This window comes from Opisthorchis viverrini, assembly GCF_000715545.1.
Source record: "Opisthorchis viverrini unplaced genomic scaffold opera_v5_84, whole genome shotgun sequence".
Taxonomy (NCBI): domain Eukaryota; kingdom Metazoa; phylum Platyhelminthes; class Trematoda; order Opisthorchiida; family Opisthorchiidae; genus Opisthorchis; species Opisthorchis viverrini.
In genome coordinates, this window is record NW_008751741.1 from 114,679 (window position 1) to 131,505 (window position 16,827).

At 41.7% G+C, this 16,827-nt stretch overlaps 2 protein-coding genes across 2 annotated transcripts in view; one reads left to right on the forward strand and one right to left on the reverse strand.

Moving 5' to 3' along the window:
• The window catches only part of T265_04854 (hypothetical protein), a gene marked incomplete at both ends in the record, with an annotated part of 73,000 nt that overhangs the window by 24,652 nt on the left and 31,521 nt on the right, over window positions 1-16,827 (forward strand). The window contains one exon of the mRNA XM_009169708.1: window positions 9,240-9,321. Coding sequence (XP_009167972.1) covers window positions 9,240-9,321 — 82 coding nt within the window. The remainder of the gene's footprint in view (window positions 1-9,239; window positions 9,322-16,827) is intronic.
• T265_04855 (hypothetical protein) overlaps window positions 6,271-16,827 on the reverse strand; it is a gene marked incomplete at both ends in the record, with an annotated part of 29,167 nt that continues 18,610 nt past the window's right edge. The window contains 2 exons of the mRNA XM_009169709.1: window positions 6,271-6,865; window positions 11,468-11,541. Of these exons, the coding sequence (XP_009167973.1) occupies window positions 6,751-6,865; window positions 11,468-11,541 (189 nt within the window). The remainder of the gene's footprint in view (window positions 6,866-11,467; window positions 11,542-16,827) is intronic.

Consider the following 16,827-nt stretch of genomic DNA (forward strand, 5'->3'; position numbering starts at 1 on the left):
ATCGTAAGTTCGCCTGTGCAAGCAACCACACACTGCGCTAAACTCGGAAATCGTATAGGTATACTATTATTTAGATACTCACTATTTATTATTAGTTATTATTAGTTATTCATCATTACTATTTATTGTTTATTATTATTATTTGTCCAAGGTCAGAGAATCTATAACGACAGATGAAGTCACAACGTACGGCTCAAATTTCATCGCAGACATCCGCAAGGAAACAGAGCTTCTTACCTAGAGGAATTGGTTGTTAGATCATGTTTACCTGTACTTCTGTCAGGCTTTTGAATGAGTCGAGGACAGACTGTTATTCTGGGAAATACAGTAAGATGGCAGATATTCACCCCTTTTAGTACTCCATGAAAATGAGACCATGGTATTATTTTCTGGTGCCCAACTGTTCACGATTATGCCTCCTCGCTTGGTGACAGAACGTTTGTGAACTAATTGCTGAGCTCGGCCAAGAGATCAATAGCCACCTGATCAACAACCAACAAACACAGTCCTATTCGATCTAAGTTCGGGTAGTTGTGGTGTTCCACGAGGTTCATTTCTAGGTGACTCAATTCTTGGTGATCGACTTGGACAGACCACTATAGCGATTTCTCACAGGTGGATCTGAATTCTTCATATTACTAGTCAGTATAAAACGGCCACATTTCTCACAGCTCCAACCCTACATGCCCAGGGAAAATGCATGCAAAGGTCAGCTGAAAAGTCGATTCTCGGATTCTTTGTGTAAATGAGCCTTAGCTTTTCCTCATAATGCGCCCAAGTCGCTTCATTGCCAATTGCTTCGTGTAGCCGTGACAATAGCCAACCCAATGTTATCTCACCTAGGAATTTATGTGCATACTCATTTTCCCACACTAAACTAAGATTTATGCCACCCTGATCTATTATTAGTTGACCGATATAAATTCGATCCATCGACGATAACTGTTCGAACATACATAGTTCACCCCCAACAATCGGTTATCAAACGCAAGCTAAGCGGAAGGGTAAGGTTGTCCTCTGCAACCGGAAGAAAAGGCGTGCAAAGTAAATCTAGTAACAAATTACAAACGACATGACTTTGTTTACACTTGCGTGGCTGTCGCTGATCATAATAATGAGGTCAACTTAAAATGCTTTTGTGAGATATGCTCTCGGCCTGCAGTTGAGCACAAGCATATCACATGTTAGGGTTTTGCATTTACTTCTAGAAAACCATTCATCAACTGAGAGAGGACGTTAGACCACTGGCTAGTAAACTAGCCCCATGGCAGATTACTGCTCTGTAATCACGGTTTGTACACAACATAGCTCGGTGAATTAGATTTTACTGACCCCCAGCTGTTCGGTATGGTGACCTCATACAGTTCGGATACACTGATCGTCGTATCGTAATGTTTCTACACCAGGCCTGGAAATGCCAAGGAAGATCATCCTTTACAACTCAGTGATGTAATATTATGTACAATGCTAAAAAATGATCGAAAATGGTCCGGAACATCGAGTTAGCAACGACCGATGCTTCGGCATTATTTTACTCACAAAAATTGATAGACAGGTGAGTCTCTAATTTCACCAATGTTGTGTTACCTTATGGGCACTTTATTAACAAATGAATCGGAACAAAAATTCAGAACAGTCCCTTTTGACTTCCTACATGAATAAGAGTGTTCTAAGTTTACGTAGGCGTGGTCTGATTCTCGTTTATTTTTCAGAAACTACGCTTCTGTTTTCTTATCCAGGCCAATACTAAATTTTGATTTGTACGAAAATGCAACGCTGGCTGTCAACTCGCACCCATCAGAGCTGTTCACAAATGAATTGTTCTGATGCGGGTAGTCGATCTGCACTACGAGCCACGTGACCAATGTCGTTTTGCTGAGCGCGTGTCCAAGGTCGTTCCGGTATAGGTATGTCTAAGGTCGCTCCACCATGTAAGTGAAGGCTGGTTTATGTTTGTTTTGTATCCGACTCTAGCTGAGTTCTTCGCGCGCCTGAAGGCGTGGCGACACGTGTTGTGCTTGGAATAGAAAGAATTCTAGGTCTTCGAAACTTTGGTACCCTAATACGTACCAAGCAAACTGGCTTACAAGCAGTCAAAACACCATTTGTGCCCGTTGTCAAGTTGATGGGCCAAAACACTCTTGTGTTCTCGTCCTTTCTGCAACACGGACAGACAGAAGGCACAGCGACATAATGCAAATAATTTTTTGCATGCCATCTCCCAGAGATCGGACATAAAATAGACTTTTTGACCTACCGAATCCACATCAGCTTTATCTTCAGTGTTGATGACAGAATTTGACTACTTCGAAATACACTCATTTGCACACCAATTTGGCTTCATCCAGAGACACAACTGAATCCTAACTGAATCTCTTTTTTTGTGTTCTTCAGCTAAATCTGCTGCACAAATTCACCACATTTTCAAGATTTCGCACAACATCTGCCTGACGTAAACTACTCATAAGGTGCTGAAGACTATCCGACAGCCGCTTCAGCTGGAGAATTTCATAAACGAGAGACTCAGTTTCTTGTTAAAACCAAATTGGTGTGCATATGAATGAGTATACTTCGTAAGTGTTGTACAATTGGGGTTCAGATAGAATAGAAGAAGGGAGAAGCTGTCGAAGAATTTTCAGCAATCTCGTGAGTTTGAAATGTATTTGCTATTTTGACTGATATTGTTAATGCTATATAAATAGGTTTAGGTCGAACGAAGGGATACTGAAAGGGCTATCTCTCCTTAACTGGAGTTCTCAAACAAAATCAGCTTAACTCGATCAAACTGCGTTTTATACGAATTGCGTGCACCCTATTTGAAGGTTTGCGGTGATAATAACGTTTTTAAGCATTCTGTTTTAACAAAAGCGGTTCAAGGACCATCCATTTGGTACCCTCAAAGGCCAGAACTACGTGTATGTACCCTAAGGATATGTTTTGTAGATTTTCTAGGTACTGACAAATTCGTTCAGCTGCCTGTGTGCTTCACCACTAGTTGGAGAACACAGAATAGTTCCGAACATGATGAAACCTGATACTGATTTGATAAGTGACACTGAAAATGCGAAATTCGGAAATTGTACGAATTTTGCGGGATCGTTTTTGGTATTTTCTAACCTATACATGTCCGCTAGTTTGGTGAAATAAAGTCGGGAAGTGTATGATCGAGGCACCTAGATTCGTCGTATATCAGAATTAGTAGGTGACTGGGTCTACGAAAGATAACATACATCTTACTAATTATCGTAGAGATTGCGCTCTCCTCGTCGAAGGTACCAAGTAGAGAATCAAACTTTCGAAAACTAATGAAGAGATGATTATCTACACACGCTTCTGAGCAGTACTGAAACTTATTTCTACACCATAAAACATGAACTGGTTTTCGCGTGATGAATGAGTCTCTGCCAGGACATGCCTACAATTCGGTGTTCAAGTATGAAAGAAGGCTGATGGAGATTTGGCGAATAGGCCTAAATGATGAACCCGAAGAAGGGCGAAGCAGGCATCAGGCTGCCAAATACTCTCACATACCCTCTACGAGGTATTAAGAATGGCATAGATACCTCTATCTGAATCAGGGTGCTAAAATGCAAATACTGAGAAGATGGATTTTCACCAGTATACTGAACTCTGCAACATCAATCAAGTAGTAAAACTCTGTTTTGGATTTGGATTTCTTTAGCTAATTCAACCCGTCATTTGGTAGCATAACCATGTTGGCCCGCGCCCGAAATTTATGTTGTTCAAAATTTTTATTCAGGCGTTTAAATGTTTGTTCTACTCCTGTTTATAGATCAGGAGATTCGCACATTCTTGGTCTGGGAGTAAAGCAAAACCGCGTAGGGTGACCTGTAAAGAAACGAGAAATCCTCATAAAATTGGCATAAGATGATCATTTCGTAGTGTTCTGGAGACTGGTATCTCCAGGAGTAATTTGTCGGGGCGGATTACCATGTAAATGTTCAAACGAAAGTCCATCTCCCAAAGGACGACTGTCATGCATCCATTCCCTATAACTCGTCGCTTAGTATCGACAATTTGGTTTTCCTAACGAACTTATGTCAATCTCTGTGTGGGGTCCCCAATAATGCTCTAAACGCTTATTTTATTCCATGTCTTCCTAAAAATTTGAATGACCTCTTTTAAAGCAGCCAAGCTCTTCCGAGCGTTTCTGTCCCCGTCCAGCTACACCTGTTAGACGTAAACGGCACACCTAACAGAAATCCATACCGACATTCTTTTCCTGACTGTGTGTTTCCTTTTCCGAACATTTTTTTCGCTTTTAAGACGGTCACGTAGAGACCCTCAAAAGATAGTAAGATATCACTTTTGAAGCGGAACGTAAAACCAATTAAGACCAGAATGTAAGCGGTTAGTTTACCAGGCATGTTCACCACAAGTACGATGTTTATCACTTCGCGCAGCTGTAAATTCCCCAGGAATTTCAAAAAGTGCATTCTGGGGAATATCGGTTGCGTTATCCCCTTGGCCATCTCCAGTGCCAGATAGTGAACCGTGCACGCGAAGCTAGCCAGTAATCGCATGTACATTTTGTGGTTACAGTGAGGTTCACTCCGCTCTGGAGAAGCTACTTCACGGACTGGTCGAAAGTAGTCTTTTTTGTGTCATCGAAAAATTGGAATTTTTTTCTAAACAACCACCTTCGCTGGTGGTTCACTATTTTTTCTCGAATGCTTCACTGTGTGTGCTGAGTAAAGTCTAAAATACCGAATCGTATTTCCATGCAGATGCTCATAGAGTTATCCGACATGAAACGCGTTCTCCTAGAGAATGCCTTCATTTGTCATTTGATGAAGATCTTCTAACTGACATGTTTTTTTTCGTTCGGAACTCGTTGATATAATCAGAGGTCTAGTCATCTTCGAATGAATATCGGAGATTGTCTGTTCGGTTTTGCGATTTGCCACCCTTTAGTCTCACCTTCGAAAACTTATGACCTGACCATGAAAATATCAGCCACCTGAACCTTTTTCTCAGGAGCGTCAATCAGTTGGTCGTTGTTGGCTTATATCACGGACAGAAATTCTCAGTAGGGTCAGGCATATTACAGATATTCATCTAGGTCAAAGCCTGACAGTCATTGGATCTTTTGCAAGAAAAATCTGCTTATTTAATTTCGGCATGGTAAACGACTGGTAGGATCAAGGTCCACCTTTTGCCATATGCTATTTCCTGCAATGTCGGATGTTACCACCGTCGTTTTTAGAGGTTCTCAGATAGCAGTTTTATCTGAGTTGGAACTCCACACCTGAGAATGACTGAATTGTTGGAGCTATCATGTCTCATGCGTTGTGAATGCGGTTAGCATAGCAAATGAACAAGCTGATGGTGGATGATCGTCCCGATTATTCTGCATTGTTATTCTGCCATCATCGATGGTAAGGAATCTTCAGTGCACATACAACTCCATCCCAAATTACTGGTGGCAGTGAAGCGACAAATGAGCAGTCGAAACCCTATGCTGTTACTGATTCTCTGTAATTTAACACGCATTCCCCTTGGAGAAGGATGGGTTAGTCCCCAAATCCTTGCGGTTCGTGAATCACATTCAGAAACAAGGTCCGTCCAGGGCGTAATGCATTTTTTATTTCATTCCTTCCTGAGCTATAAATATGTTTTTAAGCACTAGCAGTTGACTGTCGAATAGCACTTATAGATTCGACTGAACTTACCTTGTGGAATCGTATACATAGTAATCTAAAAGGGAGGGAGATTCCTAATGCAGCCGATAGCCACTCTTACTTTCAGGCCATCGCCATTCACTGTCTTTCACTGCTGGTTATTCTTTTTGGTTAATAAAAGACTTGGATGCTTGTCAGACCAGCGGAGCTGGCGGACACTTTGTTAATCTTTCAACACAAATCTGTTTTGGAAACCGGTTCACTGTGAGTCTGCCCATAATCAGTGGAAGGCTGAAGGGGTTAGTCGAAAAGGATATCTTCCGGGGGTTGTATTTTTAAAAACGAATAACCATATTGCGCGAAAGAAACTTCACTTCATACTCTCACGCTTCAGTTTGAAATTAGTGCCTTTGTTTTTGCACTCCTATAACAAGCCCGGAAGCAACAAGAGGATATTGTAGACGCAGATAAAAACACCTGGTCTGTTGCTCGAAACAGAGTGCGAGTGATTCGAATCACAACATCCACAAAGCTTCTTGGCGTACAAACGAATTCTCTGTGGAGTAACCATCCCGTGCCTATTACACTATCGTCTTCTACCGGCCCAATTGTGTAAAGCAGATAGTATCTTTTCAACTGGCTTATATTTTCCATGTAAACTCTTCTAATAGTTAAGTCATCAAATGATTACGGAATAGCCATAGAGGTAAAGCAAAGCATAAGCACTTGACAAAAATTTTGTCCCACAACCATGAATACGGGGATAATAATAGTAGTAATAATAAAGAGCGCCACAAAAAAGCAAACTTAACAAATCTTGATTTCTATAGTACACACCAGTGGATAAGTAGCGGAATGTCAAATAATCAGAGAGACTGGTTAATTCACGGGTCACAACTAGTCACACCGAATCCCTGATTCTCACAACCGTTTTCTAACAGTAAAAGCAGAAACAAAAAATGGATTTACTCTGAGAAACTCGGTGGAATGTGTTGACTTAGTTAGCCACATGACTGGGTTGAATATTGCATTGGGGATGTATGTGGGTTGATAAATAAAATCACAACCTGTAGCTATGGAAGGGTCGGATAGTAGCAAAAGTAGTGTGTCATTTCTTGTTCAACATTTTTTGGCTCGCTTCCATCACGGAATCATAAATCATGAAAGAAATGCAAACATCCAGGCAGACCCGTCCCAAACGGGGAACGGTGCCTTTGTAGAATCTACAATGAAAATAAAACAGTGTGGCATCAGATGCAAAGCAACTACCATGATTCTATTTAGTTAGGACGTTGAATGTTACCTAAATGTCAAATACTAACAAGAAGGAGGCTGTCTCCGTCTACATAATTGATGGCAGTTCAGACATTTTTGCGGAGCTAACTGTACGTCTAACATTGAATTTGTTGCAGTCATGTAAAAGTGAACTCACCAAGATAGTTAAACACCTTTTGCCATATGCTATTTCCTGCAATGTCGGATGTTACCACCGTCGTTTTTAGAGGTTCTCAGATAGCAGTTTTATCTGAGTTGGAACTCCACACCTGAGAATGACTGAATTGTTGGAGCTATCATGTCTCATGCGTTGTGAATGCGGTTAGCATAGCAAATGAACAAGCTGATGGTGGATGATCGTCTCGATTATTCTGCATTGTTATTCTGCCATCATCGATGGTAAGGAATCTTCAGTGCACATACAACTCCATCCCAAATTACTGGTGGCAGTGAAGCGACAAATGAGCAGTCGAAACCCTATGCTGTTACTGATTCTCTGTAATTTAACACGCATTCCCCTTGGAGAAGGATGGGTTAGTCCCCAAATCCTTGCGGTTCGTGAATCACATTCAGAAACAAGGTCCGTCCAGGGCGTAATGCATTTTTTATTTCATTCCTTCCTGAGCTATAAATATGTTTTTAAGCACTAGCAGTTGACTGTCGAATAGCACTTATAGATTCGACTGAACTTACCTTGTGGAATCGTATACATAGTAATCTAAAAGGGAGGGAGATTCCTAATGCAGCCGATAGCCACTCTTACTTTCAGGCCATCGCCATTCACTGTCTTTCACTGCTGGTTATTCTTTTTGGTCAATAAAAGACTTGGATGCTTGTCAGACCAGCGGAGCTGGCGGACACTTTGTTAATCTTTCAACACAAATCTGTTTTGGAAACCGGTTCACTGTGAGTCTGCCCATAATCAGTGGAAGGCTGAAGGGGTTAGTCGAAAAGGATATCTTCCGGGGGTTGTATTTTTAAAAACGAATAACCATATTGCGCGAAAGAAACTTCACTTCATACTCTCACGCTTCAGTTTGAAATTAGTGCCTTTGTTTTTGCACTCCTATAACAAGCCCGGAAGCAACAAGAGGATATTGTAGACGCAGATAAAAACACCTGGTCTGTTGCTCGAAACAGAGTGCGAGTGATTCGAATCACAACATCCACAAAGCTTCTTGGCGTACAAACGAATTCTCTGTGGAGTAACCATCCCGTGCCTATTACACTATCGTCTTCTACCGGCCCAATTGTGTAAAGCAGATAGTATCTTTTCAACTGGCTTATATTTTCCATGTAAACTCTTCTAATAGTTAAGTCATCAAATGATTACGGAATAGCCATAGAGGTAAAGCAAAGCATAAGCACTTGACAAAAATTTTGTCCCACAACCATGAATACGGGGATAATAATAGTAGTAATAATAAAGAGCGCCACAAAAAAGCAAACTTAACAAATCTTGATTTCTATAGTACACACCAGTGGATAAGTAGCGGAATGTCAAATAATCAGAGAGACTGGTTAATTCACGGGTCACAACTAGTCACACCGAATCCCTGATTCTCACAACCGTTTTCTAACAGTAAAAGCAGAAACAAAAAATGGATTTACTCTGAGAAACTCGGTGGAATGTGTTGACTTAGTTAGCCACATGACTGGGTTGAATATTGCATTGGGGATGTATGTGGGTTGATAAATAAAATCACAACCTGTAGCTATGGAAGGGTCGGATAGTAGCAAAAGTAGTGTGTCATTTCTTGTTCAACATTTTTTGGCTCGCTTCCATCACGGAATCATAAATCATGAAAGAAATGCAAACATCCAGGCAGACCCGTCCCAAACGGGGAACGGTGCCTTTGTAGAATCTACAATGAAAATAAAACAGTGTGGCATCAGATGCAAAGCAACTACCATGATTCTATTTAGTTAGGACGTTGAATGTTACCTAAATGTCAAATACTAACAAGAAGGAGGCTGTCTCCGTCTACATAATTGATGGCAGTTCAGACATTTTTGCGGAGCTAACTGTACGTCTAACATTGAATTTGTTGCAGTCATGTAAAAGTGAACTCACCAAGATAGTTAAAAGAAATTCGTAATGCACTACTCATAAGGTTGCTGAAAATTCTTCGACAGCCCACGAACGGTTTCGCCGTACTCGGTGCTCATCAGGCAGGCGCAGTCTCTGAGTTTTTGTCAAATTTACGTTCTACTTGAAACCAAATTGCACGAAACTATCGAACTACACTCATTTGCAAACAAAGTTGGTTTTGTGAGACTCACCTGGAACCCAGCTGAATCTCTCGTTCGTGATGTTTCCAGGCGACTGAATGTATCGCACCAGGCCACCTCATGTTTCCTTTGTCTGGAAACGTCACAAACGAGAGATTCAGCTGTGTTCCAGGTGAGTCTGGCAAAACCAAGATTGTTTGCAAATGAGTGTATTTTGATTATATTTAAAAATTGTTCACATTAACATCAAAAGAAAACAAAATTCAGGACTCTTGCATATGATTTTCTGCTTTTAAATTCCCCCAGTCAGCGGCACCAAGATTGTTTGCAAATGAGTGTATTTTGATTATAGTTAAAAATTGTTCACATTAACATCAAAAGAAAACAAAATTCAGGACTCTTGCATATGATTTTCTGCTTTTAAATTCCCCCAAGTCAGCGGCAGCAGCGATAATATGGAAGACGATTTGACATTGGTACCAATCTTGCAGTGTCTGTACAGCCAACATTTTTGACTAGTGTGCAAGACTGACCATGTCCACAGCCTTTCTGTTAGCCCATTGCAAGTATCGGACCAAATTCATTTCTGCAAAACCAGGCATAGAACCTTTGGAGGAAAGTAGCCCAACTGCAAGTTCGGCAAGCCTCCACTGGGTGTGACCACGCGTGCCTCGTAGTAAGGTGCATAAGCACGGTACGGAGACTGTTCATTGGCGTCCTTCTGTCGTGTCTCACGGATGCATGCCGTCTGGGTGTGACGTTGCGATAAAAATAGCTTAGTATGCTTGAATCTTGTAATCCTGTCGGTTTACTTCGCACAACAGCCACAGTGAACGCTCAGTGCCGGTTGTCTACATACCATAGCCTTCGCTCCTACTCTGAGGAACGTCAGACTTTCATTTTCTGGCGTACTGATTATTCGGTGAATACCTTGTCCAAATGCACCAGTGAACGTTCTAAGGGTGTTTGAACATTCGAAACACAATTTGGCCTGATACAAGATCATGTACGTTACAGAACAAGCTTTGTAATTTTTGTTGATGCCAGCAAACTCACGCGTGTCAAGTGCACGTCATAAAACAATAAGCCGAGCACAGTACCGTCCAGTACAAAACCGTTCCCACAAACCGGCTGATAAACACGTCAGTGATACTATATATTCATATATATATATATATATACTACTGTATTTTGTTTGAAAGGATTTGTGACGAAGGGATAATATAAATCTAGAAACGCCTAATCTTAACCAAGAGCCAACGCAAAATGCGGCACAGCATATCCGGCAACCGCTTTTCGTTGTCGAGTCACAAACGGGTGAAAATATGTTACAAGGATACGGCAGACTACTGCTCCTGGTTACATAACTCACTGCTTAACCAGCACAACAGGAGAAATCGGCATTCGACGAGAGATTAAAAACGGCTTTTCCCTGATTGGCGCGCACTTGGTAGTTGTGGTTAATTGGCTCAAACATGTGACAGCCCCTGGTTTTATATCTTATTGCAATAAAATTAGCTGAAATGTAGCCGACAGTAGCATAATGCCCTCTGAGAGAGAGGTCTCGCTTCAAGAGTACACAATTGCCTGTTTAGATAAAGTAATATTAAACCCCTAGGTCACTTGTACTGATGACTGTGATGGCCTTTTGAGTAGTTACGATTTGGAAAAAACGATTGGCATGCTGAGTATTCACTCGCTGTCTGATCAACCAAATAAATCAAGATAAACATTGGGAAAGAAGAGATGATTGTATTGACTGTGGAGCCAAATCAATTGCGTTACTTAACTACTATGTATTGCGTTGATTCTGAGGTTGTCACAGTTCCCCTGGACTAGACGAACTCTTTCGTGGAACCAACATGTACCAAGATAATATAATAGAACTATAAGTAGAATCAATGACGCAAATCAGTCTCCAACTGGCAGTTGAATCAGAGTAACGCGCCAGAAAGGCCAAGCAGACGAGCGGTGTGCAATGGGAGTCCACGAAAGATGGACTGTGAAGCGATTATGCAGCATGAACCTGAGACAAGCTGCAGAGTTCCAGTATCACTAATCCGATGTTTGCGACCTTAACCTGCGTGACTGGTATTCACTTCCCTTAGTTCACCACATGTCAATCTGCTTAGCTATTCCAGTGCGTGACTAAACTTAAGGACAATTTTTCCGTTGGTAACCATAGCGAACTACGAAAAACCGTCTGGATAAAACCTATGAACAATGTCACAAAAATAGCCCCCTCTGCCTAACATTTAGTGTTTAAAAATGCGCACATAGAGCTGATAACTAAGAATTCTGTCCTCATCAAAACTTACGCGAACGGTCCCTCTTCTCGCCAGATCTTGTACGCGCAATGAAGTGTATTCTTGTATTTGTGCGAATCCAAACCCTATGAAGATTAGACAGTAGATATATACACATTAGTTTCGTGTTCACTAAAGTCTGCATTCCTTCAAAATCTTGTGATCAGCTAAAACAGCTTTACTTGTCGAAAGTTTTCAGAACACAACAATTTGTTCAAACCTGCAATATCGCCACCCGTTAGAGCAAATTCCAGACAATCTCATGCTTTGTGAAACTTGTAGAACCTTTGTGAGTAACAATGAGAACGGCGATCTATGCGACTATGAGATGTGACGTCGTGTGTACGAAATCGGGCACAGTATCTCAAGAAGACACACCTCCACGATGCTACTTGAGAATAGCAGAAATTAGGAGCAACCAGAAAACACTTCGTTTTCTATAATATACATTTTTCAGCACGTCACCGAATTAGTTCCCTGAATCCAGTAGTATAAAATAAAAACTGATTAGACGCATCAGCGCGACAATTTATTGACCAGGACACAAACAATCAATGCGGATCGCCTGCTTCAAGGTTACTTGACAGGTCACTTGACCGCGTGCTTATCCTTGTCCACACCATCTATTAAGTCAAATTAAAGGCTGATTGCCAGGCGGTGTCGCTGAATCTGACATCAGGATTCCTGAGTACATCGACCACGTACTATGGTCGCTGGCTAGGAGCAAAGCTTCCCTTTTGGATGAATCAGTCACCCAAACAAGGTAGGAAGAAACACAAATCACACCACGTCTGGTTGTTTACCTTGGGGAACCTCAGAATTCGTTTGAAATATACAAGTCTTGCTCTAGTGAAGCCATTTTTGAGCAATACTTATTTGGCCCACTGGTGGAAAGTGCATTGTACAGCAACCCAATTATCTTGGAGGTTGATGAGATCGTCATTGATAGGTTTGTTGAGCTTCATTAGCTTTCTCAGATTAGTTGAAAACGCACTGGAACTATCACTGTATCGACTAACTGCCAATCATCCCTTAAGTGAACCCAATAGAAGCACCGTGAAACACCACCAAGGTGTGGATAATGAGTCGATTTTTTCCTATCTCTTAAACATTAAAACGACTAGGTTACAGAGGCGTGAAACCAATAACGATTTGTATCTTCTGAGGACCGGCTACCAAAAGTGTGATTCGATTACGTAACGCCAGCTGACACTTCTGAGCAAATATTCCCGCGATTAGTCGGCGGAGACGACTGAGGTGAAGAGGTATGTTGTCGATAACCCTGTTCGGATTGCGTTCCTCCAGCTACCAGTTACAAATGTCTATCCCTTGGTGGTGTGGTTTCGTTGTGTGGCATGCCTACTAAACTTTGTACGGGAGGCACCTATTAAGACCACAGGTTCTATCAAACAGTTGTGTGTGTTGCACCCCAACTTGGTAGTTTTTATATACTGAGAAGGACGAAGAAAAGCCCCGAAATTTTTGGGATTCACGAACTGCAAATGATCCACAACAAAGAAGAGACAGTTGTAACGCACCGAAGTGGAACCGAAAGTAAGCAGGCAGCACAAGGCTGTATAAGAAATACACCGGCTGGTCAGCACGGTTCCCCTACACAGATCACATGACAAGAACTAATGAAACACTCATATTAAATGTTTGATAAATTGTATGAGCTCACACTTATGTGAGGTTTGTATGTTTTCTAAATTTGAGGCACCATGTGAAATTGAAGTGCCGCGGTTAGCCTAATGATATGCCAGTGTGATAAAAAACGTTTGCTGCTTGACGAATTATTCATTTGACAATGTATCGACTGGCTAATTCATTAGTGACACCCACCTTTGGAAATGTCTTTTGTGTATACAAGGCGGGAAGTTCACTTGATATTTGATTACAAATGAGGTCCATGGCAATATGAGAAATTTCCGGGTGGAATCTGATATCTCTTGTCATGACAAGTGCAAACTGAACAGTAAACGAGGAGCTAGAAATTAGCTCTTAGCTGGGCTTTGCAAATTTCATTCAAGCAGAGCATAAGGTTGACGGAAGTTCGGGGAATGTGCTTACGTTATGTGCTCTAAGAAGGGCAGCCACCTTAAGAGTAGTGTATCAGTTTAACTTGTATGTTACAGAGAGAGTGGCTCTTACCTAAACAAAACATGTAGCAAGGAATAAATCAACTTAAGATGGACTTCAGGAGAAGAAACATCATTGTTGAAACTGATGCTTCACTTCCGTGAACAGGGACAAAAACAGTACAGTCGATAAAGTGAGACTAATCTTCGCAAGCCTCCAAAAACCTGCTAAGTTATCACTTCAAGTGGCAGTGAGGGAGCACGTGATTGAATGATGAAGGATGGACTTTGAGTGTTATTGGTTTGATAGTGTCCTGGGCGGACATTCACGTGTATCGATTCAAATAAAGTGGGTCACATCAAGTGTAAAGCTTGCACAAACTTGTTCAAACAAATAAGCAATGGCAAGTTAGCTTGATGTCAACGAGAGACTCAAGTGAATTCCAGTTGACGGTGATGCACGAAGCCCGTTTCTTGTTTCATCAAGACGGTGAAGGAGGGCTACGTCTTCTAACGTGAAAATTCTATATCCCCAGGGTCAAGAGAAAGGTGAATATACTTAATCAACATATGGAGCTGTGCTACACTAACACGGCATCAAATGGATAACTTTCGAACGTTCTTATGTACTTAGCCCAAATCATATCCCAGTTCAGATATGATCTGCATTTTTTAGCTTTGTAGTCTAGTCAGGAGGTGACCAGATGTCCGCTACTAAGCGGGTCCTGGGTAATGTCTGTAGACATGTGGGGAGGGAATCATGTAAAACTTGAAAAAGAAGGTGGAAAGACCCCACAAGACTACGCCTGAAAGACAATTTCAGTCAAGCGTCAGCTTAATTCCACCAGCGCTCACCCATGATCAAAGAGACCGAACGTCCGTGGCCGCCGGTGCAGCCTACAAGCGATGCTGATCTACAGTGTGTTTGCAGAAGTCGAACGCACTCTGCCGGATGAAATTAATAAATAATGCTACAGGTCTTGTGAGTGTACTTTAGTGAAGGGCATCGTACTTGACCGTGATCTTACACTTGGACGAAAACTGTCCACACTAATCATTCACACCCAATCAAACTCAAACCCTTGTGGATAACACTCTTGTGCTAAAGGCAGCCAGGATAAAGCGAAGTGTCCTTCAAGGCCTTGAGCTAAACTGAACACATCGTTCAAGCGGGCCTATGTTCCCCAATTTAGGCGTGATAATTCGAGTGCATACAGTGTGCGCCTGCGGAGAATCGACAACACATACCAGATGTCCGGAGTTCAAGTTCTTGCACAGTCAATGAAATGCACTGCTGGTGAACACTAACAAGAGCGAAACTAAAATCAAAGTGCTTATTCTGTTTAATGTGAATCAAACATAATTGTAGAACTCAGCGAAAATGAAGTTAAAACGAATCACATAACGCGCTCCCCATAACCAGGTGCAGCACAAAGGGCTTAATAAGAAGGGAGAGAAAACATTTCGATGAAACATTCTGACTCAACTGAATCCCCCGTTTATAAAACTCTTCAACTGAATGTGCTGTACAAAGGCCTTTTTGTGTTTCAGTTGGTATGATATTCCAGATATCGCAGTATAATTTCATAAAGGAAACTACTCACAAGACCGCTGAAAGCTCCTTGATAGTCCACGACCGGTTTCGCCCTTCTAAGGGCTCATCAAGTAGGCGCAGTCTCCTAGCTTCAATCAACCTATTGTTTTACTTGAACCCACGTTGAACTGGTTTCGATAAATACACTCATTTGAAAACAACTTTGTTTTTTTAAGCGAGACTCATCTGAATGTCTCGTTTAGGACGTTCCTCAATTGGGTTGTTCATCAGTAGATCTCTCGGTCAAAACGTGTTCGTTCGAAGTGGGTGTGAAACCCTCTAGTCAGACGGCTTGAACACTGCTTAATATGTCGATGTTTGTACTCACTGTTGATATAATCAGGCAATAAAAAATCGGTGAAACAATCACCTCGTCCGGCCTACCGGTAGGTCGGGTAGCGAGTGGGTACATGCAGACAGTCTTGAGCCAGTAGTAAACATGGTCGTCCGGTTCATCAAATTCAAGTGATGTGGAAAGCTTTTGGAAGTAAGAACTGCAGTCCAGACGGATATAAATGGTTTCAATAATGGAAGCCTCTTAGCAAGGACTACACCCACTATCTCATCGAAGTCTGTTCTTAAAATTGAAGTGATCACCTGATGACTTACTAAGGCTGATGAAGAAGGCGGAACTGTACAGATAAACGCCGTCCGCCTCGTAGGGGTTCAATTTTACTTCCCACCGCATGTACCACATCGCTGGTGCTGGCTTTCAAAACTTACGAAGTGTGCCACACAATTCCAGAAGCATACACGACAGTTTTAGCATTCCCCAGACTAGGCAGCTGTGCTTGTTCTCTTAGGGTTACCAGGTGACACCTGAAGGATGAAAACGTCGCTGGCAAAACGACCGCTCTCCAGCTGACCACCAGAACTTTTCATTGCAGGCAAACCTGAGCTCCATCTAGCTAATTAGTGCCTCTCATTTGTCTTCGTCAATGCTGGAGATTAAAACAGACAGACTTCAAAAGAGGACTGACCGGTTCCAGGTTCAATCAAACAGTGAAACAATCACAATCGAATGAGCTATGCGACGCTCGGCCACTGGTGCTGTTTTTAAGCCGATAAATACTCATGGTTTTGCACAGACGATACTCCTTTGCAGTGAATCCAAATATTCTGATCGACTTATGCGAGAAAAACATCTCTTGCCACGCGACGGTTTGTAAATTCTCTCATGCGAACAAACCCAGCAGTATTGTATCTTGTATGAATCTTGTATGCTGATATGAGAAGTAGATTTGAAGGCCCAAAACAACGGACGGTTTTGTCTTTCACTTTTTTACTGTGAAAGACGCCATTTATTCTCATGATCTTTTAAACGAAATCTCTTTGAAGATATTTGCGGCCAGTGTGTGCCGTAAAAGAAGTAAAATCGGTAATATCATTCAGCGGATAAGACTATGGTGTCCATGTTTTACTAAAACGGCCTGTGTCATTCGGTCAGTCATTGTGCACATTCATTTCCGTAAGTTGAAACCATTTTTATAAACACACTGTGATACACAGCTCATCCTAAATAGTCATGTGACACTCAAAAGGCAATGGTCAACTGGTAGTAGTCGGTCGTAAGCCAGACTATGCGTGGAATAGGATGTCCATCGCAACTACTGTGCACAGGAAAGCATGAGAATGAAAAACAGGATATAATCCATGGAATGCATTAAATAAGAGTCATTAGATGTTTAATACAAAGTCTT